We start from the raw sequence: 25,893 nt of genomic DNA, 5'->3' as shown, positions 1-25,893 counted from the left end.
CTTCTGCTGCTGCTGGTGGAGCAGTGCCACTGTTCAACAGATGTTAAAAGTCAAACCGAACCGGAGGAAATGCAAGGAGTTGTTACAACTTGTTAGAACCCTGGTGGTTAGCATGTTGGTCCTTCCTGGGCTTTCAGAAGAAAGCACTGGCATCTAAATAAGTTGAGGAACCAGATTCTTTCACTGTCAGGAAACCAAATGGGATTCATATTTGTTCTGAAAACTGGGCTCAAGAAGTGGCCTAGACTCAGCTATTCATCTCTGTCAAAACCACATTTTCTGTATGAAGACTGGCTTGCCACAATATAGAGAATGTAAAAATTAAATAGAGCATTTTAAGAGCTTAAATGACTCCATTTTAGCCAACAGTTGATTTTTTTTATTATTATTTTTTTTAAAAAAGCTGTTTTAGTAGCTGAAGTAGTAGTAGCTAAAGTATTTATTTCTAGAACTGGGTAAATTACAAGAAGTTTCATCTGTTATAATTGATATGTGAGCACAGTAAACTTTCTGATATGTAGAATGCAGTAGGCCCAATATTCTTAAATCTGTGGGAAATGAACTGACTGTATAGAGAGCGCCTGCATTTCCCTATCTGAGCTGTTTTCAGAATTGTGCTTTCCTTATTTCCCTTGTAAAGCAGCAGCTTACCAGAAATATTGTGAGGATTCTTGAGGTGTGAATAACTTATGTGACTTAATGCATCATGCTTCCTGTTTGACAGAAAATATTGCAAGTGGCTTTGATGCTCCATCCCATTTGTATCCTCTGTTGTACAGGAGTGTATTTTTCACCTAAAACTCAGAAGAATTAAATTTTGTTAGTACCAGACTGTGCTGCTTTTAGAGGAAAAGGAAAATCTTTTGTGTTCTTAATTTGGTGAGCTTCCACCCATCAGTTATGAGGTACGCTTCAAGCGTATCTTTGCAGTTTTAAGTCTCGGTTGTTTCAAGAATCTGATAGAAAGATAAACAAGACTGACTCAAAGCTGTCTCGTTTCCTGTGTCATGGTTTGAATCACTGAGTTGTCTACTTCAAACTAAATATTGGAAGAATGAATAAACAATAGGTATCTCTTTATTTTCTTATGGCAGTTAAATATGTTTAAAAGGAGTACAGGAAGAGTTTTTTTCCACCGATCAGTAAATACAAGTGGTATGCACATACGCCTTTCAAAATAAAAATGCAATATATCTCAGGGGATTCTAGTTCAGTCAAACAAGTGAAGATCAAAATAGTTTAAAAATAACTTCTGGATGGAGCTAGTAATTCTTATGTTGAGAGAAATTAAATTTAAAGGTACCTGATCAAAGAATCCTTATTCTGAAATAACACAGGAATTCGAGAGGTTTAGTTCAGAGCTCTTAAAATCTGCGATGCAAGTTATTGGAAGGTGCAGAATATACTGGATAAATATTACATACTTGCTTCCTAATTCCTGCCCCTTCGGTGGCCCAAGTCTTGGTCTCTTGGCAAGAATGTAAGATTTGAAGATTGTTTTTTTCTGAAGCTGAGACTTTTTCTGTAAATGTGCATCAGGAGCTGCCACTTTTTATATGATGGGATTCTACCCTCAGGGTGGAGTAGGAAGAATCTGCACAAGGGGTTTTGTGAAAGATGCTTATGTGTGCCCACGGCTGTTTCCAGTGTGTGTATGCATAGCCTCACACTTCTGGGATTTAGGCTTGTATCACAGGAGAACTGCGTTTGGGTTCAGCTGCTGCAATTTTGTACCAGGCTGTTGAAGAAAGAGAGAAGCTGGGAAAACAGAAAAGTTGAGTTCCCGGGAGACTTTGGAAGGATGGTTTCTATGCTATGCCCATCCAAGGGGAAGTCCAGACAAAATTTGGAAGGGAAGGGTGCCCCATCCTCAGCTGAAATGCATCATACAGCCCTTCAAAAAGTCTGCACCATCTACAGCTGCTACCACAAGGGCACTGCAGTATTCAGTGCCCCTATCACATGTGCTAGCACCCAGAGCAGTCACTTTCCTCTGCTTGTACCCTGAGAAACTTGCTATCTATCCATCATCCGGATTGCCAGCCTTTTGCTGGGGTAGGTCTGTCTCTTGTTAGTGTTGCTGTGCAGCTTTTTTGATTTAGAGCCGGATAGCTTCTACCATACCTTGAGGTTTTGGTTTTGTGAGCTAAGTTTTGTGATGTCTCAGCTATTGTATTTGGTGTGTCAGAGGAGGAAAACAGACATCCTCGCTAGTCTGGTGCTAGTCTCTTCAGGCAGCTCTGTGTGCTCAGTTTTCTAGTGACTCTTTTAATGTTGTTTTTGTTTTATGCTTGTTAAAGAAACGTTATTCCTTGCACTTTTCCAGATAGAATATGAAACAAGAACCAGATTTCTTTTGTCTTTAGGAAGAGTTTGTTGGAATATGAAGAGTTACTGGTAATTGTCACTGAAGAATGCTGGCATGCTCCAGGGAGTATTTCTGCATTCATGAGAAAAAACAGCAAATTCTGTTTCCACTGAGATACTCTTAGTTATTACTAACTGGTCTTTTACAAGCTCACCATCGAGAAGATAAGTAGAGTGGAAATCTTGTTGACAATGGGAATAAAGCCGTTCCCAGTCCCATCCTTGACCTACTAGAATAGGCTGAGTCTTTCTTTTAGCAGAGTTGACTGATGAGCAATTCCTAATACAAATCCAGGACCTAATTTGTTGTCTGTGTTGGCTAAACACCTTTTTTTTTTTTTTTTTTTTTTTTCTTTCTGGGCACCTTCTCTTAGTGTATGGTGTTGGTTGACCTCTCAGATGCTGTGCCAAGTGTGTTTTTGGTCTGACCAAAGATGGATGTCATTATATAACAGTAGTGGCTGTTGTAATCTGTGTAGCTGTAGAGAATCTGGGTAAGTATAGAAGCTATTCAGATCACCTGAACCACAGTGCTTTTTTTCCTAAGCACTAAATGTCCATTTTGTAAAGCTTTCCTTAGCATAATCTGCGTTTATGAACCCACTTTGCTACTGTATTATTTGTGCCAGCTCTGAAAGTCTTAGGAATTTTCTGCAACAATAACGTTGTTCTTTTGGCACTTAAGTGCATGTCAAAGAAGTAAGGTAAAACAGTTAATAGGGAACTCATTAATAACTTCTGTTGCTGAAATGGGCATTCACTAAAGATTTAGAAAGAATCTGAAGACAGAGTAAACCTAATGTCATTGTTAGTTAATAAGGGGGACGAGTGGGGAATACTGCAAGGGGGCCTTAGCTGAACTTGTGTGCAAACTTTCCTAAATCACCAGTATTAGCTAGGTCTTTGTCTTTGCCTCATTTCCCTTGAATTCAGTGGGAGCTATGAATTAGTATATCTTCACATTTAAGTGTTTTAAAGAGCTATTTTAGTTTTCAATTGGTACTGAAAAAAGGCCTTTATTTCTGTTATAAGGCATGTTGTAGATGTGATAACAGTAAGCAAATAAGTGCTCTTATATGAACAGTCTGAGATATAAGTTTGAAAAACACTGTTAGGGCAGAGTTAGATAAAAATTTCTGCTAGCAGTGTTAGGCTACTGAGCAGTATATACTTTTTTGATACTATTCAAACAAAGACGTTCCTATTGGAATTCAGCTCAATAGTGGAAGCATTGGAAGACTAAGGCAAATAGATGCTTTGGGGCCCATCTGATCCAGCTTTCCCTTCAGAAAGAACTGCTTATAATAATAGAATGTTGTTTTTCGCTTCCCTCCAAGGTGATTGCCACTGTTAGGCCTAACTAGCTAAGACACTACCTTTTTTCCTGCTTGTAGATAAAGCTGTTTCTGTACTGGGATCAGCGAAGTACTTCCTTTTAAGAAAATACTCTGTATAACATTGCATTTAGCTCCACCCGAAGTAAAGCATTCATTACTGTGTCAGTAGCTATAAAAAGTGTCAAGCTCATTCTGTGGAGGATGCCAGTTTGTCATCTTGAATCATGTCTTTTCAGCTTGGATTACTAACTAGCTCCATTACCTTCTTTGTCCTGCAGATGTTCCACTGTTTTTTTCCTGTATTCAAAGTAGAGCATTGTGCTGGTGAACTAGAACATGTGATTTCATAAAATACATGAATTTACATGAGTTTTATCAGTGATAAGAGATGCAACAGGTTCTTGACTGGAGCAGTTCTGTCTTTCAAAAAATTTGTGGAAATGTTAGTTTTTAGATAAACTGTGTGGGTAGTTATTGAAGGAGACTGGTGTTTAGTGTGTTTTTTTTTTTTTTTTTTTTTTCAGGACAAAAAAACAACAACATAGAAATAGCAGTTTGTAATTTTTAGAAAAGTAATCTCATAGTTCATGTTCCAACTCTTTTCCTGCTTTATTTTTTTTCCTTCTGAATGACAAGCCTCTTGGAAACTTATTAAATAGTATGGAATTTGAATCCATCATCTTGAGTTGGCTGGATTTGTTCTACAGTCTGTAAAGTGACAACACCTGCTTGCAATTAAGTAAAGAAAAATAGATCATCTGTTAGTGCTGCACACTTGCTAAGGCTGCAGGTGTATTCCATTCATGAAACGATCGTACACTTGTCAGCTCTGTAATGCAAATATGCTGTAAATTTTGATAAGCAGAAGTTAACAGTGCTGAAAATAGTTCTCAAGTCAGTCTAAAATCAGCTTTGTAGTCCTTAGTGAGACAGACCTTCTCATTTGGGATATGTACTGATTTCTTATAAGGAGGCAGGGAGGGGAGCTGACCTGTTCTAGAGTGCTCAATTTGTGCCACCTGCAGCAGTGGGAGTAGTGTACGGGCCGGGTGCTGTGCCCTGGCTTCCAAGAGGAGCACTTGGAAACATGTTTTGCAGCGGCATGAAAGAGCTGCATCCCGGTACTTCTCTCCTCCTACCTCCCCAGCTGTTTTTTAACATTGCATATTTATATATGGAGTTCACTGTGACCTTGGTGCTTTGTTTTACACCACCAGCTTCGATCCCTACTGTGGCATTTTACTTGCTAGCTTAAAAAACAGAGGCTTGGCTGTCTGGCTGGGGTAGTCAACAGCATGCGGACCTTGGCAATACCCTTTATGTTTTGATGGGGAGGGTTGTGGCTTCTCAGGGGAATGTTTATGACTTGCTGATGTTTGCTGGGATTCCCCTTTGGGTCTAAGGTTTAAAGAGGCTCTAATGCTCTCACTTTTCTGAGCTTCCAGATCAAACTTGCTGTTGTTCTTACGACAGTCGTTACAGAGATGCAGTGATACACTGGTGTTCTGATCATCTTTTAAAAGTCTTTACGTTTTGGAGGTGGAAAATTAAGCTACTCTGGGCAGTTGAGTGCTTTTCTGGAATACCTAGTGAGCATAAAAATATATGATCAGATATGCTTGGGCATATTATTAGCAGAACAGTTGAAGCAATGACTGTTCAGGGACTTAAACATCTGTCAGTTTTAGCAGGCGCCCAAAATCTATCTTATTGCTGAGCTAAATCCATCTTCTTTGGCAAAAAGAACCATGGTAGGCACAGGAGCTGCATCCCAGCTGCTCCCTTGGAGGCTGTGCTCTGGGACAGGACTGTGGTGGAAAAGGCAGGAGTTGCAGGGGCTGCAGTTTAAAATGCCCCACGCTGTGTGCCTGGGATGCAGATGTGCACCTGGTATCCAGACTGCACACAAGTACCTCACTGGGAAAGGGGATCTTGGGACTGGGATGGATACCTTATGGGAGAGTTGTGGTTAGGTTTATGTTATTCTCAAATTCTTTTTCTGGACAGGTGTTTTGGGCAGTTTTTGGCAGGCAAACTGAATGTTACGTAGTTGTTTTTTGATACCTACTTGCACCTGTGGGCTGATGCTTCTTGTGCGGATGTCTTCTTCTGTTCTGTTTTTGTTTCCTCCCCTGGCTGTTCTTTTCCCTCCCATGTGTTTGCTCATCTCTCAAGATAAAAATTGAGAGAAGATATGGAGGTGCTCAGAAGCAATGTGGCAGTAACAGGCCAAGGATGATTAAGTTCCCGAATCTGGGGATGTCCTTCGTGGGAAAGAAGCAGTAGTAGGGAGGAGTAATCTTCAGAGATGGAAAACCATAGTCTTATTGAACTGGTGTTGGTTTTACTGCTGTCCACACCTTTGAATAAATGTCATGTTGCTGTTTGTTTTTGCCTCTTTAGCTTAGAGGAGGGGCAGGTGGGAGTTATCAGGTAGGTCAAGAGAGAAGAATTTGACCCTCCCAGCAGATCGGGTTATTAGTTTACCTTAATTCTTTGTACCTTTTGTATATTCACTTGCTGCTTGGGACTCTGTGTCCTTGAAGAGGAAAAAATGTCTTGTTTAATTTAGCAAGGAAAATTGAGCAACCAGGACAAAACTGAGCAAGACTGTGTATTAGATCTGAGCTCTGGAGGAAGCTGTAGAATGTACAGTGTCCAGGAGTACATCTTCAGTAATTCTATTGCTGGTAAGTACTTTTTAGCATTGAAATTTGCACCTGTCCCCAGTAAGCTGATGAACTGAGGGCTTAGAATTGGTGAATGTATGAAGAGATTGAAGTTTGTAATGTTTCAACTTCAAAAACAAAACACCACCACCAACAAGAAAATACTGGACTGTAATATATCAGATCTCAAAAGGTGGATTTTCTTCACAAGCAGAGAGAGAGCACCTAACTTTTGTTCGTTGTAACCTGTGATTTTTGTCAGGTATTAGAAAAAGTTGCATGCTTTCAAAAAAGATTTGTTGTTGTTCCAACGTACCTATATTCAAGTGGTACTAGTATTTTCAAAGTTGTTAAGGAAACTAGTAACGGATTTAAATGAAAATGATTGCTTAGAATTTTTTTTAAAGCACCAGCTTGCTTGCAAAACAGGTGAAGGGAGCATGTTGCCAGGTCACTGAGGACTCAAAGAAAAACTTTTTGAAATATAATTTTGGCAGTAGGTCACTGTTCTTAGAAATCTGTCACGTGACTGAGTTTGTAGCTGTGTGGATTAACAAACCAAACACTGTAGTTTCAGCCTTTGAAACACATTGGTGCTTTGAGAGCAAAACTGTATAATTGGCATGGTGAACGCTGTTTTCCTGTTAAATATCAGGTTGTATGCTGTCTCTGTAGAAAAGGCCTGCTCTAATTGACAAGCTGAATAACTGTTTTTCTAAAGTTTGTCAGTTCAACTCATTTTTTGTCTGCAAGCCTTCCAGGAGCAAAGCTGACTATTTTCCAGTCTGCTTTTAAACGTTCTTGTTGTGTGGCAATATTACCATACTGTTACTGTGCCTCACTTCTTTTTTTTTTAATCCTACCTTTATACTTCCAGTAGTTTTAAATTTCTGTTGTGCCTCTTGACTGTCTGTTGCAGCGTTCCAGCAAATCCATCTCCTTTGGCAAAAGATATAAAACTACCTAGATGTATTTCATCCTTTGTAACTTCTTTTCCTTCTAATAATGGAAGTAAAAGAATTTGGTGCTAGAAAGAATCTGCACTCTACTGTCCCATGGCCACAACTTATTACAAAACATGTCTGTGTCTGCCAACACCTTTCGTGCTCTTCCCATGAGATTCTGCAGGGCTGCACCTGAGGGGGAAGGCAATGCTCCTTAAGGGGCAGCATGAAAATTTCTTTTGGGCACCTGTTTCCTTCCTCTTAGAGAAGTCTTTAGCTATGTTTTATAGAGGTATGGGGCAAAGCTCCAGAAACTCAGCTCAAGTTTTAATGTAGTTGCTGAAATGAACTAAGGAAATGCCTGGGTGACATCTTTGCATCTCATGTGGGAATGTTGTCCTTTGTTCAGGTGAACTTTGAGGGTAAAACTGAAGGAGACATGAACCTAGATGTGCCAGGATACCATGATTTCAGGTGAGCTGAAATGCTTTGCTTGGCTTAGAAAGGCTTATTCATCCATTGCAAAGCCCAAGCACTTGAGGGCTGGAGGCTGTATTTTCTGGGCAGCACTTGCAGAGTGTATACTGCTCTGAGCGTATTCCTGACTACTGGAAATGCCCTTGTGGAGGGATAAGATCTAGTGACTAGCAGCGTGGAAGATCCCTGAGAAGGTTGTGTCCATATCTGGTCTAGTAATCATAATAGTTGGCCTAGTGGAAAATGAGTTTTAGCATGTGTATTTAAGAAACAGAGCTCCTCTAAACCAGTCTCTTAGATGCAAATGTTTGTTTGAAAATGTAGCTTTGAGACTGAACAGAAATGCTTCTTTGTGTTAATTTATCTCAAATTTTTATTTCTCTTCCTGCGTCCATTAACTGCTTTCATACGTCAGTATTTGGAATGTGTCTTTGGTATGAATTTCTCTTTATTTACAGCAAATACTTTATATTTTGGTGTAACAGGATCTGTATTACAGATAGCACTCTATCTCTGAATGTTTTTTATTTTCGTAGTGCTGACCATATAATATGTAGGATAAAAGTAAGTTGAATGAATGAAATAGTAGCATGTTTTCATACCTTCACACCATGCTGCTTTTTTTAACACCCAACGCTGTTGAGGCTTTTCGTATACTTGGATAATATGGACAAAAGAGCAATGTATATCTAGATTTTGGGAGTGGCTTTAGGTGAACCCTCTATTTTTTTTCTTTCTGTCCATTGCTGTTTAAACTACTGCCTTGAATTGGGACACATTTATCTGTAGAATAGTCCACAAATTTTGAAATGCCATAGAACAGTGTTGCATATCAGTCCCCTTTGCATTTTATGTAAGACTGCACCCACTGTTTTTTTTTTTTTTTCCTGTAGTTATTTGCATCGAGTGGTAGTTACAAACTTTTTTTTTGTTTGTTTGTTTGTTTTTTTTTTGTTTTTCTTATCCTCTACAAGTAAATTAGCTTAAAATAGTATCAGAACATGCGGTATTCTCCTACAGTAATGTTTTAGACATCTCAGTAAGGAGGGTATGGCAGTATTAACTCAGAAGACAGCTGTTCTGCCCTTGCAGTGCAGATTATTGAAGTGGGAATTTAAGTCAGCGGTTTGATATCTCTAAGGTTTATAGCATATAGTCAGTTACTTCTTTATAGGAAGTATCCTTTTGAGAATAAGAACTTGGATATGGCAATCTTGTTACTGTGCTCTCTGGACAAAATTAAATCCTGTTCAGACTTGAAGTGTTACTGCAAAACTTGCTTCCTTGAGAAAATATTTTGCTCATACTTTTTTTCTTTTGTACTTCTTTACATTGAAGTGTTTACCAGGAAGATGGCTCTGATATCTTCTTGAAAATTATGTTGGCATTATTACTACCAATGCATTTTAAAATAAGAAATTTAGAGGTCAGCTAAGAAAAGTAGCAGTTTTAGTTTGAGTGGAGCAAATAACAGGACTGCACTACGAACTGATCCCTTAGCTGCTTCTTTCCCCCCCCAACTTCTGTCTGTTACAGAGCAAATTTCTCATAATGGTGCTTGACAGATTTTTAAGAAACATGTAACAATCAAACAAAGCCCCTCCTGACACACAGTGAAACAAATAAAAAGCCTCTGATGCTCCAACAGCATCAAACATAACCCAAACGTTACTGTCAACATTTGTTTTAATTTCAGTTCTTATATAAATAAAACTTTCTTTATATGCTTTCTTGGTTCTGGTCTTGTTTTAACAGCTATAACTTGTGTTTAGGATGTTGAAGGCTCACAAAAGGGATCAGATGTTTTTGATGTCTCAGATTTGAAAGTAAATCTTTTTGAGGAGAGTTAAGTTTACACTTGTTGAGTAAGGATGCCATTCTTCATCATCAGCAGCTTTTTTTTCTGCTGCTCTCTCCTGCAGTTTCTCTTTCAAATATGGAAAATTGCAGTATTTTAATAGTGGTCAGGAGCCGATCTCACATTTCACAAGAACATTATTGAATGGCCTTATTGGAACATTGCTTCCTGGACACTATTATTAGTGTAGTAGCTGAGAAAGATGTGAGCAGCTGCCGAGTTTCAGTCTGAGTGCCTGGATGGGTGGCTCAGGGTGGCATTCCCTGAGTGACGAGCAGAGGCACTGGGGAAAGCCGGGAAGCAGTGTTGCTCAGAAAATATCTCGTAGCTGCTCTGCAGCTTGTGATTCTCCCTTTTTCTCTCTTCCTTCAGTGAGGTCTTAGTTGGGTCACTTCTTAGATCTTGTCATAGCCTGCCAGAGTTTGCTGCCTCTCTCACCTCGTTTGATGTCTAGCTGCCTGTTCTGGTGAAAATTTGTAGAGCAAATATATGTGAATATTCAAATAATAGGGAAGAGAAGGATAGGTTCAATAGCGTGTTTTTTTCGCACAGGTTAGCATGGAGACATGCTTGGGGTTTCTGAGAGTTTGTGTTAGAGCTGCTGGAACAGAATAAAGGCTGAACCAATTGCTCTCTGAAGCCCTTGCTAAGCCTTGGAAGAGGTGCTTGTGGTTTTGTTTTTTAATATTTTTCCTTTGCATCTCCTATTGCTTTCCTACTCTGTAATTTACTCTCACAGAGAGCAGGAACAGAATGAATGTGGTCTGCTAATGGCATACAGGGGAGAGGGGTGCCAGTTAGCAAGTTAATGATGAAACCTATAGGAATGTTGTTCCTAGGCTTTTCTTCTTTTTCTTTTCCCAGAGTAAACTGCCTGCTCTCCTAGTTGCGTCCCTCCCTCACAAAACATCCAGGGTTGCCAGTGTCAGTTAAGTTTTTACCCACTGGAGAATAATTAAGGGGGGGAAAACAGGGCTTTTGGAGCTCTAAACAATACCAGAGGGAATACATTGATGTCAATAAGTAGTAATGTCAGAGAAGGACTGCCCATCAGTTCTTTATTTAGGAGTACGGTGGGTTTTCTTGCTTGTCTTTCTGAAGTTACTTCCTTAGTCACAGTTGCTTTCCCTCCAGAGAGGGACCAATTATAATGCTCTCTAGTGCAGTTTTCTTCAGCCTTTTTAAGTTGAAGAATCGTGTAACTTTTTTCAGAGAAAGAAAAATCCGTACTACTTTGGAGAATGTTGCCACATTATGTGGTAGCTCTCATTGATTGACTGCTATTGAGTGACTTTCAACATTTTGTTTCCCTCCCAGGTTCTTTGCTTAAACCTGTTGGTTTTGTGTTCTGTCAGTCACTTCACAAATTCTTTTGATGTTTTCTGGACTACTGTTCCTTTCTCCATCAAAGCCCACAGGGATGCTTTTGTGGTACGTGCAGTATAGGAAGTTGAAAATTCCTTGTCAATAAAGAGTTATTTTTTTGCTTGTTTCCTTAACTTATAATGTCATTTGTCTGTGTTTTAATGCTTTTCAATCTTTTAGATTCCAGTAGGATATAAAGTTATTGCAAGTGGGTAGTTAAGATGATGGGGAGAATTGAGAGCTGTTGCTTTTATGTATCCACATACTGTTAGTGATTAAGGTTCTTCCCTTCTATATCAATTCCTGATCTGTCCTGTAATCGTGCATTAACCAGCTTGGACTGATGGGGGTTCTTGACAGCAAGGATGTTCTTAGGGTAGCCACTAGAAAAAAACAGCAGACAGCTGTGTGCAGGAAATGTCAGCAGCAACATTAGAGGCAAACTTGCTTGCTTAAGATCAGCCCAGTCCCAGTCCATTTTAAACTCTTAGTAATGATTTCCAGTGTTCTATTGGTAGCATTGTTTCTTCTGTCATGTAAAGCGTGTGCAATTTAAAATGAGTATGAGGATAGTTTTCAATAAACAAACAACCTATGTAGCACTTTGAAGTGCGTAAAGCATTTTAGATGCTAGTCTTTCAGCATCCTGCCAAGTAGGTTGGGCTGCTCGGTCTGTTTACAGACGAGTGAGGTGAGAGACCAACTGATTAGATAAGGCTGCACACCCAGTCTTTATTGGAGATAGTAATTAGGAGGCCCTGACGTTTAACCTAAGCAGTGCATTTGAATAGTCTGTTTAGTAAGGCAGATTGCAGGCATTGTGGTTGTATTGTCAATCGTGTGACAATTTCAGAGCACCGTTCAGTTCGTTAAGTGGTGATCAGAACTGTTTTGCACTTGCAGATTTGAGGAAGGCGTGTTGAATCGGACATCTTTGTTTTTTTGTATGCAGTCGTGTTAAATGTTCCTTCAAGGTAATGATCGCATCTGCCTGATTCTTTGTACTTTCTGGAATAGCAAGAAATTGCAATAACAAACCTGAGATTGTGCTTCCCTTGGTGGCTCTGTCAGTCAGCAACGTGTGTGCTTGTGCTGGCTTGAAATCTATCCCCAAATCCACCAGTCGATTCCAGAACTAACTCTAGACGGGCATTAATTTACAGGCGCTGTAAGAGTCTTAGTACATTGACTTTGGCTTATCCAAACCTCGTCTTGTGCCTGGCAGTCCTTTCTGTCCAAAGCCTTAGGTGTCCTGCCCTGCACACGTGCTGGCTGCGGTCCCCTGGATTAGGTTTGCCTCCTGTTCCTCCTTGCCTCAGTCCCTGACAGAGGCAGGTAGGCAAAGCCAGCTGCACCCGTCTAAGTTCAGTGCCAGTTTTGGCTCTTTCCTCTTTTTCCTACCTCAGTAATTGCACCAACTCAGGCTCTGTCCTAGCAGATAGCACTGAGATGAGTCCTACATTTAGCCCTGCGTTGTTCTTTCTGGACCCGTCCTTAATCCTAATTTGGTGACTGCAACCTCTGGCAGACAGAAGCCAAGAAAGGAAATATTCCCTGCCGACGCTAACGTCTCTCTACGTTTGGCAAACCTCTGAAGCCAGCAAGTACTTCTGCTGGCTGCTACCCAGGCCTAAAAGTAATTGACTGAATTTTTGGATTTGTCTCTGTCTTGACAGTGGTAACTAATAACAAAAATTATCTGTAAACCCTGTGAGTGAATCCTAATTTGTCTTGCCTTAACATGAAACAGGTGGCTCCCACTGAACTAAAATCTAAGTCATAGTCCCTGTCATTTTACATGGCTTAATTATGGACAAGTGTATTAAATTAGAGTAAACTGAATCTTAGTAAACCAAGAGTGAAGATTATGAATTGTATGTAAAGCCCATATGGTTTATGCTTATGCCAATGGGAAAGACGATGACAAAATGAGAATCAGAAGCAAGTTGGGGGATTTCATCGCCAACAATCAGCAAGCCAGCTGTATTGTAAGCTCCCAATAGGCATGTTGCTTTCAGTTTTTAAGTAAAATGGTATTAGTAATATCAACTTCTCCTTATAAAGAATTTTTAAAATCTGTATTACTAATAAGGAGAAGAAGATGGTTCTGCTCTGAGCTGACCTCAGACCAGGAACTGTTTATGCAGAGATTCCCATTTGCAGATGCCTGCTTTGGAATTTGGCCTCTGAAGTGAGATAGATAGCTAGGAAATGTGTTTTTTTTTAGTTAGTATGTTCTCTACTAACCTTAACTAAGAAATAAAACACCTGAATGCTTTTTCTTTCCTTTTCCATATCCATATAGCCAATGGTATGTGGATAACTTCTAATCTGATTTGATCTCACTTTGTTTAAAGTTTTAAATACTGAAGCACTAGACAGCGATTCTATGTATCTTTCACCGAGAGGAACTCAGTTCTGTGGAGCAAACTCTGATTACAATCTGGTAAACGATCAGGGAATCAACATCTGTTTTCTGTCATCAATTCTGTATGATCTGTGCAACTCTAAACATTGTTCAGAGCCTTATTATCTTTGTTCAAAGTTCCCAGGCTGGCCTTTGGTATGTTTTTACCCGTTTTGGTGTAGGTTGCTGTGACATAGAAGTAAGAGAGATCAGCATGCAACACTCAGGTTTGCATAAGTTAATGACTAATGATCATTAGGGCAAGTTGTGCTTAAAGGCTTGAATATGCCTCCAAAGAAATAAAGATGAATAAAGAAGCACAGGTGAGATATACTGAGGGTCTACATTTACCTAGAAACATTTGTAATTTAAGCCTAGCACGTGCTGGGTACAAAACTGGTAGGAGAAGGTAGAGAACCACAGCTGGCACTTGCAGAGGAAAAGCTAAGGATGCTTTGCAGCACAATGTGTGGGGTTAGATTCATCTCTCACTGCCAGTGCAAACTCCCCTGTCCCCACTGGATAACTTTCTGTAAGGGCCACAACCTGCCCGTGGTTGAAGGTTTCAGTTCAAGGTGGCAGGCACTGGATCTCCCTTCTCCTCCTCTACCTTGTTTCATCCTCTTCTCTTGCCTTCCAGGACTTCGGTCTGTCATTTAGCGACGTATAGTTAGCGTTTTGGGTGTGAGGGCAGTTGATAGGCTTAGATGACTTTCATGCTGTATACATTTGAGTTTTAGTATTTCCGTGCTACTGGTATGTCAGCTGTTATTAGCACAGCCCTCCCAAATTGGTTGTGCTGTTAAACCACGGATGCAGGGCTGTATGTCACCGACGATCCCAGAGCTGTGCTTCTCGGTGTTTGTTCTGTGTCCTAGGAGAATGTTTGCTTTGCCTGCCTGCTCTGCGTCTTCCAGATGTAGCTGTCATTTCCACTCAAACAATTAGTTTTATAATCTCTCCTTCCTGTGCACTGAAGCAAAGGAGTTGAAATACAAATTACAGCAGTACTTTTATTTGAAGGTCTCCTGGAAAAATGGATATTGTGCTTTCCTGTCTTCCCCATATGAAGCTGCAGCATGTATTTACTGTACAGGACTCTTGCTTGGTCAGACATGTTAATGTGCTTCCCTTTGAATCATTTTTCTTGTACTCTTAAGTTAGACACTAATACTTGAAACACTGTCTAAATGCTTTGGATGGGTATTTTGGCCTGAAAAGTGTGGTAACGTGAGTAATGTGGATGTTGTGTTTCTACAAGCTCCCACTGGTACTTGTATATGTGCTTAGATATTGTATCCTCATATCTGTGTGCTGCTCATCAGTGACAAGAAATAGAGGGAGGAAAATTTACTAATCAGAAAAACTTCTAATTTGATCCACACACCCTTGGCACGCTTCCTTTGCTAGGGAGGGTTATTAATGGAGTTGCAGGAATTGAAGTCAAGGGCAGCACAGCCTGAAGCACTCTCTGTCAGGCTGAGGTAGAAACCTTCACTGTTGGTACAAGTAGAAACAGTGTAATTTCTGTTGCTGTAGCTGTCCTCATTGACAAAGAGGATCTCATACATGTGCAAGAAATACATCCTATAGTGTTTACAACAACATCTTGCACTGGATTCCTGACAGTTCTCTTAGTGGCTTGCTAGCCAGTGAGTGTGTAGAGTAATTTATGGAGGGAAAGCTGTCAGCAAAACTACAACTCTCAACTGAGCTGGGTGAGATTTGTTATACACTGTGTCCTCCATGTTTTTTGGATAATGTGAAAGACCCTGTCAAGTAGGCTCTGGTAATTGGTTCTGACACGGCTAATACCTGAAATATGTGCAGGACAGTCATGTGGCCAAACCGTGGACTGTCAGCAGTGAATGTGTTTGTGTTGAGTTGGCTGTATTGTTTTAGGGAAAGGGGCATAATGAACATCTAGAAAAGTTTTGTAGATACTTGGACCGTTCTGTGCTGAAATAAGAGACTATAGGTTTTCTATGCCAAATGGCTGTTTATATATTTAACTGTAGTATAAGAGTGTTCCTCATGTGAAAATGAGAGATCATGGTATTTGACAGTGTCTGTGCATCTACCAAGCAGGCTGCTTTTGAGTATCTGAGGGTCACAGAAAGTGCCTATATTGTCAGTCCTTACCAGTGCTGAGGAAGCTCAGGCACAGCAAGATTGACCTATTTCTTTATTTTGTCAGTGACCTCCATTGTTTCCGCCCTCCTCTTTTTTTAAAAATATTATAATGTTAGATTAAGTAACACTTAGGTGCAGTATTTTAGGTGCTGCTGTTGCTTTCTTTAATGGCAAGGAAAGCAGTTTAGGAAGAGAAAACAACTAAAGTGTAAGTGCAGAAATATTCATGTATTTGACAGCTGAAGCTGCAGACATCACGACCAAAATAATTTCCTGTCCTAGGAGAAGTTTTCTAGTAACCTGAGATTATTACTGGCATTTTTTTTTTGCGGAAGACTTATAAAATGTGTGTAAATGTTGGCTTTTAAGTTCAAGAAAAAACACAAAGAATTACTTTCAGTTCCCTTATTACCTCCATGTGTCATGCACATAAAAATGTCCTGATTTATAGTAGGAAACAAAAATACATTTGCAAATAAATGAAAGAGAGCTGCTTTAAAGCAATTCAAATTGTAATTATTCATGTTATAAACGAATGACAAGGAGATATTGGGAAGACAAGTATATGATGCAATTTGGAGAAAATAGTCTTTCTCCTCTCCTTTTAAAAGATCTTTGCATGGTATGTGTGTTGGTTTCTAGCTTTAAGATTTCCTTTATTTTAATTTCCCACTAACAGAGGAAAAGCCTTTGTGCATTGTTGCAAGAAAAAGGATAAATGAATATAGACAGAAATGTGGTTGCTTCCAGGCTAGCCATTTGCTTAATTGACTATATTCCTTTTCCCCCCACTTGATAATTTGTTTGGCTGTGGCTTTTTTTCTTTTCCAGCTCAAAACAAAAGGTTTACAATTCAAGGAAAGTGGGGATAAGGAACCATCTCTGGCATTTTTCTGAATTACACAGTCCTGCAGGTAGCGGGAATCACACAAGCTGAGCAAAACAACTTTGCTTGCTAATGTTTTGCTTGGAGCTACGGAGCAGATTATGAAATTACTGCAGTCAAATAGAACTTCAAATATGGAAGACACAAATAAGAAAAAAATGTGTTGAGCTTGTGATTTGTGTTACACGCAGCATTTTTTTTTTTTTCCTTTTGTGTTTCAAGATTTCTCAGACTCTTTCAAACTTTGGACAGAGAAATTGAATGTCTGTGACTGAACCCTCTTTGAAAGCATAAAGAATGCCAAAATAAAAGCTAGAATTGCAGCTGTCTAAAGCAACTTCCAACTGTTAACCTGGCACTCTCACATACGATTCTTTCTTGAACAAATCTGACTGCTCGATTGCTTCGGTGCAGTGCTGTGAGGTTCCCTCGGTCCAGCTGATAGTAGGTTAGTTGAGCTTTGCTGGAAAAAGTGTTAATTCTGATGTATTGAGTCATCAGCCCCATCACTGTTTCAAATAAATAGAAAATAGATGCAAACATTTCTTCCAATTTTATTCCATTTGTTCTGTTTGGCTGTGTTGTGGCATAGTATTTAAGCTGCATCACAGTAATTGGTGCTGTGATTATTTTCCCTGGTGTACTGCTAGCTCTTCGGGTTTTTCCTTTTGTCTTTTTTGTTTCCCTCCAATTTCTTTGGTAGTTTGACTCTCTATTTCTTTTTTTTTTATTATTATTATTTTTTTTCTCCAAGTATTTCTGAGGGAAATTTCTGAGGGAAAGGCAGTTTCTCATTAGTATGTAAGTACTAGGTACTGATATGAAGAAGTGATCCTTGTGAGACCTAGTGGTAAAAAAAATGTTAGAACATTATTTCTAGAAGCATCAAGCCCCTTTTTTTCCTGAAGGTTGCTTGCCAAATATCCTGGAAAGTGCTATGATGCCATCTGGTTTTGCCAGTTAATATCTAATCAGTACATGATGAAGAGGGTGAGCAGCATGGATAGGGAAGCATGTTGCCTGATGTCTAGTGATATTTCCCTCCCCCCAGTCAGTTGAATCATATCAGTACTGTAAAAGGCAATAACCAGCATTTGTAGAAGTTCCATATGTAGTTTTCTGTCAAAGTGGATATAGTGTACTGGTGACACAGGATGGTATACAAGAATAGAAACTTTGACAGCTTCTTTTTCTACTTAAAGGCTAATTCTTAGAAAACGCTAGGGGAACTTAAAAGTGCAGCTCTGAGCAAGTTAAACTGTTTCCAGCTTTTGTGAGTCTGAGCTTACTAAAATAGTTTCCTTTTAACGCTAGCTTCAGAAGTTCTTCATAAATACTGACTTGTTAATCTTGCATATTTGCACAATGTCAATGTTACTTGATGGGCCTGCCTTCACAGCATGATGAAGAACTTGGCAGCTGAAGGATTAAACATCTGGTTAGTTGCTTGTGGTCTAGGTCAGATAAATCTGGTGATCTGGATAATAAATAATTCCCCAAACTGTCTCCAGTTACCATGCAATAGACCTTAACTATAAACTGCTACATAGCTCATTTTTAACATTCTGTAGAAGTGATGGTCGAGTTTGATCATTATCCACTTCTCTTCTGTTGAACTATTGAAAAGAACGTTCTAAGAAAAATCTGGAAGGAAAAATGTCAGTGTGAAAGATGGCTAGGAAACAAAATGAAATTATACACTAAGACACATGCATTAATATAAGATTATATTATGTTTCGCTCATCTGACATTTAAAATGAGTGAAAAGATGAGTTGTGATGAGGGTACTAATTCTTTTATATATAGTTGAAATTGCTGCTGCTTTAACCTTGCTGTTCTGAGTCATCATGGTTAAGATTTATAGTGGCCATCTATTTCTTATAATGGAACGTCTGATTAAATACTTGTTATAGCTCTCCCTCCAGGTTACATTTGGGATTATTCCAGTGCCGGTAGACTGATTTGCCTGAAATAATAGATCCCTCCATCCTGGAAGTGCTATTTTTAAAATATAGATTATTTTCACAGATTTAGTTGTGTTTTTGTGCCTTTTTCTTGAAGAATAAGTCATGGACTACTTAAAACATAAGCAACCTAAGTTCTACCCCTTGTTTTAAGAAACAGGTATATACGAATGTGAGTATACTCTAGAGAAACAGCTGTACACTGCTTCATTATCAATTTATCTGTAAAAAAGAGATGAGAGTGAGAATTGGCTAATGGAATTGCTGAGTGTGCTATTCAGTAATAATTCTACCCTACTGGTACCTTAGGGGCTGAGGTACCTTCCCCTGTAGTGGCTGTCAGTCAGGGGCACAGCATGTAACTTTGACAAAGTCTGTACCTGGGCTGGAATGTAAAACAGCTTCCAGTCCTATTCTGCACTAGTCCAGCTTTCCTTATTCAACTTAATTCACTTCTACTTTTAAACACAATTTATGCCAAGGTACTCAAAGACTGGTAGAAATACAGTTGATGTCATTTTTCTTAAAATTTCTTGGATCATTGCTTTAGCATGAAATTATTGCTCCCTGCTCCTTCAAAGTTCCTGCATAGCCACAACGGCTTTAGGCGTGGGATGCTCAGGCTATGAGAGGAAGCTGGAAACTGGAGAGGTGGCTTGCAGGAGGTGAATACCAACAGACCCTTGCCACATGCACTGTTCAGGTACCTTCTACATTTGGGAAAAATGTATGGCTCAGCCCTGCGGTGGGGCTGTGTCCCAGCAGGAAGGCTCAGCCACGAGGTGTGTATGCATGACACTGACACGCGTGGCTTTTTGCCAGCTTCTGAGCCACTGCAAATGACGCCATCGGCATCCCTCCTCTCTGTATGTCTTGCTGTGGCTTCAAGACTTATCTTTAATCAACAGCTGGTTAAACTTGCTTTGTATTTGAATCCAATTTTTCATGTAGTGCTGCTGCATGGCTTGCTTTTGTGGCTTTTAAAAGAATGCACGTGATGGATTGTTTCCTCTTCGGGCGTTGAGTTTCCTCAACCATCTTTTTTTTTTTTTTTTTTCCTCCCGTGACTGCAGAATTTGCACGAGCCCAGCCATGGCTGTTCGCATATCGGTCCTGTGTTTAGCTGTGGAATTACACTTGTGCATAGGGGAAGTAGTGGAAACAAAGGTAGTGCTGTGCGTTGCTCAGTCATTTCTGGTGTTTCAGTTGAATGTACTATTTTGCTTAATTTACCAACTCACTGTTTCTTCTATGCAGACTTCCTTGGAAAATAAATGCTGTTGGTGTCATACACCAGCGTGCTTTGTCGCACTCAAAATAGTGTCTCAGTTCTGTCAGTGTTTTTAAAAGATCCATTTTCTTTTTGAAATCTATTTGCACTCATATCTGAATGTTACTGGTGGGGATGGAAGTATTGGATAAAAAGACTTTAAAGATGCTCTCTGAAATACTGTATCTAGGCACTCACCAAAAAGCAGCTTTTCTGCATTTATTCCAGCTCTATATCCCGTCTTGTTTTCTTTGATCTGCCTTTGCAAATACTTGGTGAACCTGGTCAGGGAGGTTTTCTTCCTGTGTGTATGCAGGCCTTTCCATGCCTTAGGTACTTTTCAGTTACGTGTGCAGGGGTTATCGTCATGAGTTTGCACTTTGCTCTGGCCTTTTAATGTGTTAAATGCTCCAGGAACAAGAAGATAGCAGTTAATGAAAGCATAGGTCGTCAGTGTTTTAGTTTTGAAGTGGAAACTGACAGTGCTGGAGGAGACCTGTTCATGTTACTTCCTAAAGTAGCAACAAAATAACTGGCTGGACTTGTGTGTGCTCTTCCTCAGAGCTGCTGCACTGTTTTCACCTGAATGAATGAGTGAGGAAGTGATGTGGGGGAGCTGCTCGGTCTTGCGTGTTTTGTGGTATGAGTACTCTTACTGCAGTTACAAGGTGACTGCCATCCCATCAGTGCAGCTCTGGTGTGCAGTTTCTCTCAGACTGCCATACGTAATTCTCATTTTGGATCATGGTTTGGTGGTATATTCCAGTGTCATGAAAATAAAACGTTTAAAAAAAGTTTCAGCTCTTATTTGGACTGCATGTTTGACTAAAATGTAATGTTTTGATGCTAACACAAATCATAACTCATCCTGATCCTCTGGAGTGTGTAATGAAACAGATTTGTTTTTAGCTATCTGTTTTAGTAATTATTTGTGGTATATAGCTGCAAATACTCTCTGCGGTGGAATGAATTTGGAGGAAAAAAAACAACAACTTAGTTTTCTCAATCTCTTGCTTCTGGAGAACTGGATTCATAATGTTGGTTTAGAGAGTGTTATCAACCCACAAAGATCCTTGATACCTGTTCTTGGGCAGTCATCTATTTTCTCATCTTGTGCTCAGTCAACACAAGTAAGAGCAAAGGTAAAGAGGAGTCAGCGGGTGTGTGTAGAACCTGGTTGTTGCATTTCTTTTAGTTGGCAATTCTGCTCTTAAAGTGGTGTTGCGAAACACTTGTGTCACAAGATGAGCTAGGTGGCAGTTACAGGTCTGTGCGTCCTTTTTTTTTTTTCTTTTTCCTCCTGTGGAGTTTGTACCACAAGCAACTGCTCAACATTAGTTTTGGCTGATGTCTGCCTTCAAACTTTCTCACGGACCTTGGTCTTTTAGATAGGAGGGTAGAGGTGTTTGTAGCTCTGCAGAGCCTAAGTGAACTGCATCTAACAGGTCTTGCGGGTTACTGGAGGTCCAGTGGGCTGTAGTTGGAGAATCATAAGCCCGGGGTTTGCAAACAGCTCTAAAGCTGTATCTGCAGGGTGAATCCTGACCGAAAGCACCAATTCCAAAGTAAAGCAGCCTTAGTTGCTGAAGCTAATCATCATTAAGGGCTTAATGTTCTTTTCGTACCTTCTGTCTATGATAGTGCCTGAGATTTTCATGTAAGCGTGGCATTTATCTGTGCAAGGCAGTGAGAAATTATACTACTGTGATGTTGAAATTATTAGTATCATTATTTTTTTTAAAGCAGGTAACCCCAAATTACTGTGATATTAATAAGAGCTAGGACAAACGTTCCATAGCTCTAGTAGAGGCCTGGCCCGTGCTGCTGAGCTGCACTGAGCTGCTTTCTCTGCCCCTCGTTGCCCTCCCCAGTCTGCTCTCCTGTCCAAATAGAAGAGATTCTCTTCTGCCTGGCTGCAAGTCTTCCCCAGTGAAGTGTGCAAGAAAAGCAAAGGTGCTGTGAGTCTTTGTACTGTCTTGTACTGAATGTATTCAGAACAATGTGGAACAGGTTGGAACAGCCTAAACCTTACACCAGTGCTTTTCATTGTGTTGTTTGTAGGTTTGTCTGTTTTTTTTATTATTATTATTTTTTATTTTTTTGCATCTCATTCTTGTAAGTCATATGAAAGTGCTGGCTTAAATGGGCAAAGTAGAAGATGGCAGTCTGTGAGTTTGACTGAAGAATGCAAAGCCTAATGCTGCTTAAGAATTCAACTTTTTTTTTTCAATATCACAGCTGATGTGTTAACGTGACATTTATTTTCCCCTGCTTCAAGAATAATTTTGGTATAAAATCTAGAATCAAGAAGAAACATTAAACGAAGGAAGAAACGTATCGGGGAACTTGCTGTACAAATAATTCGTTATATATATAATGCTTGAACTTTAATTTTTCAGTGCTAACTGGGACTAGAAAATGAAAACAACATGCAGTTTTTACTCTATCTGATCTTTCACTACTTTTTGCGACATTATTTGAGAACTCTGCTTGGGAAGAGCAGAAGAAAAAGCACGAAGCTGAGAACCGACATCTTGTTTTCTGTTTTTATTTCAGAGCTGGTTGTCATTCTTTCACAATTTACACATCTGACAAAAATGACTAGCAAATGGATTAAGAAATGAATGAAAAATCTTGACTGTATCAGCCATTCTTACTGTTTCCAAACTACTTGAAAATAAGAAATGTAAAATACAAAGTGTACTTAGTGGCATTGCAGGAAAGCTTGCATTTAATTTTTAGAACTGGTGCTATGGTTTTTAGTGCTCAGATAATGCCACTGAAATCAGCAGACTTACTGTGGACAAATGTTGCAGAATTATAAAATTGATAGTTTTTAATCATCAAAAATAATGTACTGCTGCTCTCTAAAGCAAAAATGCCACTTGAAATTCTGTGACCTGGTAGGGTGGTTGCTAATCCCAATGCAGCACGTTAGGTGGTCCTGTGTGTGCACCACTTCGTGTCCTTGCAGCCTGCCAGTGTTAAGAGACTGTCCTGACATCTCTAGGACTAGGTCAGAAGCTCCTGCTTCCTACTGAAATCAAGACATGCCCTTTCCAGCTGTCCCTAGCAAACAGATTCGCTGAATGCTTTAGGGTTTTCCCTGTTTTGTTGCCTTATGTTCACATATGATAGATTGAATGACGTTAGCTTCTTTATTTTAGACTTTTATTTTTTTATAGACATTTTGTAGATAGCGTTGTCCCAGAACTACAAAGTAACAGTGTGTCAGAAACCAGAGACAAAATTGGGGTGCCTGACTCCTGTCTTGCAGTGGGTATCTCCTTTTGTGGCCAACAGGATGTGAATTATCTGAAACAGGGTTTGAGCAAATGAAAGTGTACGTGATTTAACTGGCATCTTTTTAATTCAGAAAACTACTGGCAGCTTTTCAAAAGCTGGCTGTGGGATAGCTAACTTTTTGGCAGCACCCTCTGAGCTCGGGTTGGTTTTGACTTGAGAAGATGTTCGCTGGGAGCCTCGCAGTGCAGCTGCTGAGCACTCTGCTGCTGCGGGATGGAGCTCGACGTGGCAGCGCCTGCCAGTGGGGGTCCAAGCGCCTGGAAGCGTGCTGCTAAAGGTGTGCCAGCTGTTCCCAAAGCTGAAAGACACTCTTCAGGCGATTTCCAGTTTGCCATCTAGAACTGCCCATGCGAAGTAAGAGCAGATTTCAGGAGCCTGCTTTGTCAGTTGACGAGAAGGAGGCTGCACCAAACTGCAGCTAGATCAAGGGTACTGCATTCAGTCAGGTTATTCTTCAGGGGACAGAGCAGACCTACCGAGAATGCTTGGGGATGGTTACCTTCAGTGTAACCAGATCGGCCATGGAACAGTCCTGGCTGGTGGGCTTTTTAATGCAGAAAGCATAGCAGGATATCCAACTAGAATGTATCTGTATAGCTGTACATACAGTACACAATCACTGAATGGTTTGGCTTGGAAGGGACCTTAAAGATCATTTAACTCCAACCCCCTGCCATAGGCAGGGACACCTCCCACCAGACCAGGTTGCTCAAAGCCCCATCCAGCCTTGCCTCGAACCTCCAGGGATGGGGCATCCACAGCTGCTCTGGGCATACCACGCGCACACGTGTGTATTTAAAACTGAGGTGTCCAGATCACAGTGACACCTGGCAAGGCAGGGTGGGATTAAATGTGCTCTGTGTCCCAGATGGTCATTGTTGGCTGCTGAGCAAGATTGGGCTTGGTTGGTGGGGAGACAGGAGACCAGACTCTGAGGGGAATGCTTTTATGCCTGCCTTTCCACTTGCTGTCTCTTATGCTGCAGAGCTTGTTCAAACTGTTCTGGTGGTAACGCTTTCTACCTTTTCTTTCTGAGAGTGGACAGCAGGAGAATACCATTATTTTAGTCATCTAGGACAAGAAATGCATTTTCTATCTGAAAAGTAGCTTTTGATATTGCATCTTTTCTAATACTGTTAAATGCTTAATGAAGGGGGAGAAGAGTTTTGTAGCTAGAGCTCATGCTGTCCTCTGTCTTGGCCTACCTGAGTAACCACTGCACTGGCAGGTAGCCTTTCGCACTTTTGCTTTCAGCTTATGACTTTGATTATATGGCAAGTGTGAAGGAATTGCCTCTTTCATGCTGGCTTGACTTGTGGGTTTTCTTTTTCCTTTTTTTTTTTTTTTTTTTTTTGAGCGTGGGAAGGAACATGCTACTGGAGGAGTCAAATTGAAAAGTCTGACTTATGAAAACTGAAATAGGCACCTTACATTGTCAAATAACTATGCCACTCCCGTATCTGTTGAAATGTGGTGGTTAATTTTATTAACTAGGTTAATTTTAGGGTTTTTCCTCCCTGTTCAAATTATTCTTATTTCATAGTTAATTTCAGTGTTTTGATAAGGAACTTTGGTAAGAATTTGTTAATGGTTTTGCTGCTGTTGCAATTGTATCTATGTAACAAAGTCCTTGCAACACTCCTTGATTTCTCAAAGTCACAGGTTTGTTGTGTCTTTTTTTTTATTCAAAAGACAAAATCAAACAGAAGGGAGAGAACTGTTTCCCTCCCATTCCCCCCTGGCTCCAAGATTAGACTCTTTTTCATGTTGATTCTTTTTAATGTTTAAAGGAGCTCTGTAGAAACATTAACCAGTCTTCTATATGTACTTCTACACGTTTTCAGGAAGATTTATGTAGTATTCTGCCTTGATGACCATTCTTGTTACTTGTATTAATTAGGTCCTTTTTGGACCTAATGGTTTCATCTGCCCATGGGGTTGGAATTAGGTGATGTTTAAGGTCCCCTCCAATCGAAACCATTCCATAATTCTGCTATCCAGGCTAGTTCGTAGTTTATTTTAAATCGTGTTCCCCCTTATCTTTTTCTTCTCTCCTTAGAAGAAAACAGCAAAAATAAATCTCCCTTAACTACAGAAGCATGCAGAGTGTCACAGCATGAATGTTGTGTGATTCAGTTCACTGAAGTATGTCTTAAATGTGGCTTTGCTGCGTTAACATTGGTGCTCTCTTTTGAACCCCATGATCCTACTGCTGGCATAGTGAGACTTCTGGATTGTAAGTTCCCTGCAAACAATTTATCCTGCTAACCCTTTTTCCTCTAGAGACTTGAGATTCAGTGATTCAAAATGAGTGTACTTTCAAAAAATGCTTATTTTTCTTAAGGTTCATGGTACACTGAAGAAGGGTTTTAGAAAAAAAAAACAAACAGCCAACAACAACAAACCAAACCTATGTGCATTTTTTTTAGCAACCTATGGTTTTCTTCCTCTGCAGAAATCAGTAGTTTCCATGTAGCAGTCTTGTCACCTCCATTATTGTTTCAAAAGATGCAGGCCGATCATGTGAGACTGAAACACTGCGCATTTGTCTCAAAACAGATTTCAGAGTATTAAAGCACCGTCCTCTTAGTTGGACCCACAGTAAACTAATTGTTTAAATCTGATTATTATTTTTATCAGTTCACAAAAGAGTCATTTTAAGCTAAAACATCTGCCAAAAAATTGCTTTCTCATTGACTTTGCATTATAAATGTATAAACTGAGGTAAACCGTGACATTTGCATAAATGGATGCTTTTGAATATTCTTTTCTTTCGGTAATGTATGGAGAACAATGGGTGGGACAGACAGAGAATGACAACCTAGTCTTTCCTATTAGCTTGCTAAAATTTAGAGCTGTTTAGGCAATTATACCCCCCAGTTGTCATCGTAATTCACATTTTGTCCTTT

The 25,893-nt window shown here is 39.9% G+C and overlaps 1 protein-coding gene across 2 annotated transcripts in view; it reads left to right on the top strand.

Moving 5' to 3' along the window:
• ARHGAP10 (Rho GTPase activating protein 10) overlaps positions 1-25,893 on the top strand; it is a 143,495-nt gene that overhangs the window by 1,759 nt on the left and 115,843 nt on the right. The window contains exon 1 of one of the 2 annotated variants that reach the window (XM_035323881.1): positions 6,322-6,394. The exons of the other annotated variant lie outside the window; for it this stretch is intronic. Coding sequence (XP_035179772.1) covers positions 6,352-6,394 — 43 coding nt within the window. The 5' untranslated portion in view covers positions 6,322-6,351. Of the gene's footprint in view, positions 1-6,321; positions 6,395-25,893 lie in introns of those variants that run through there. 2 annotated transcript variants of the gene reach the window in all.

The sequence above is a fragment of the Oxyura jamaicensis genome, chromosome 4, assembly GCF_011077185.1.
Source record: "Oxyura jamaicensis isolate SHBP4307 breed ruddy duck chromosome 4, BPBGC_Ojam_1.0, whole genome shotgun sequence".
NCBI lineage: Eukaryota > Metazoa > Chordata > Aves > Anseriformes > Anatidae > Oxyura > Oxyura jamaicensis.
The sequence above is the reverse complement of the archived record's forward strand: the minus strand, read 5'-3'. Positions and strand labels throughout refer to the sequence as shown.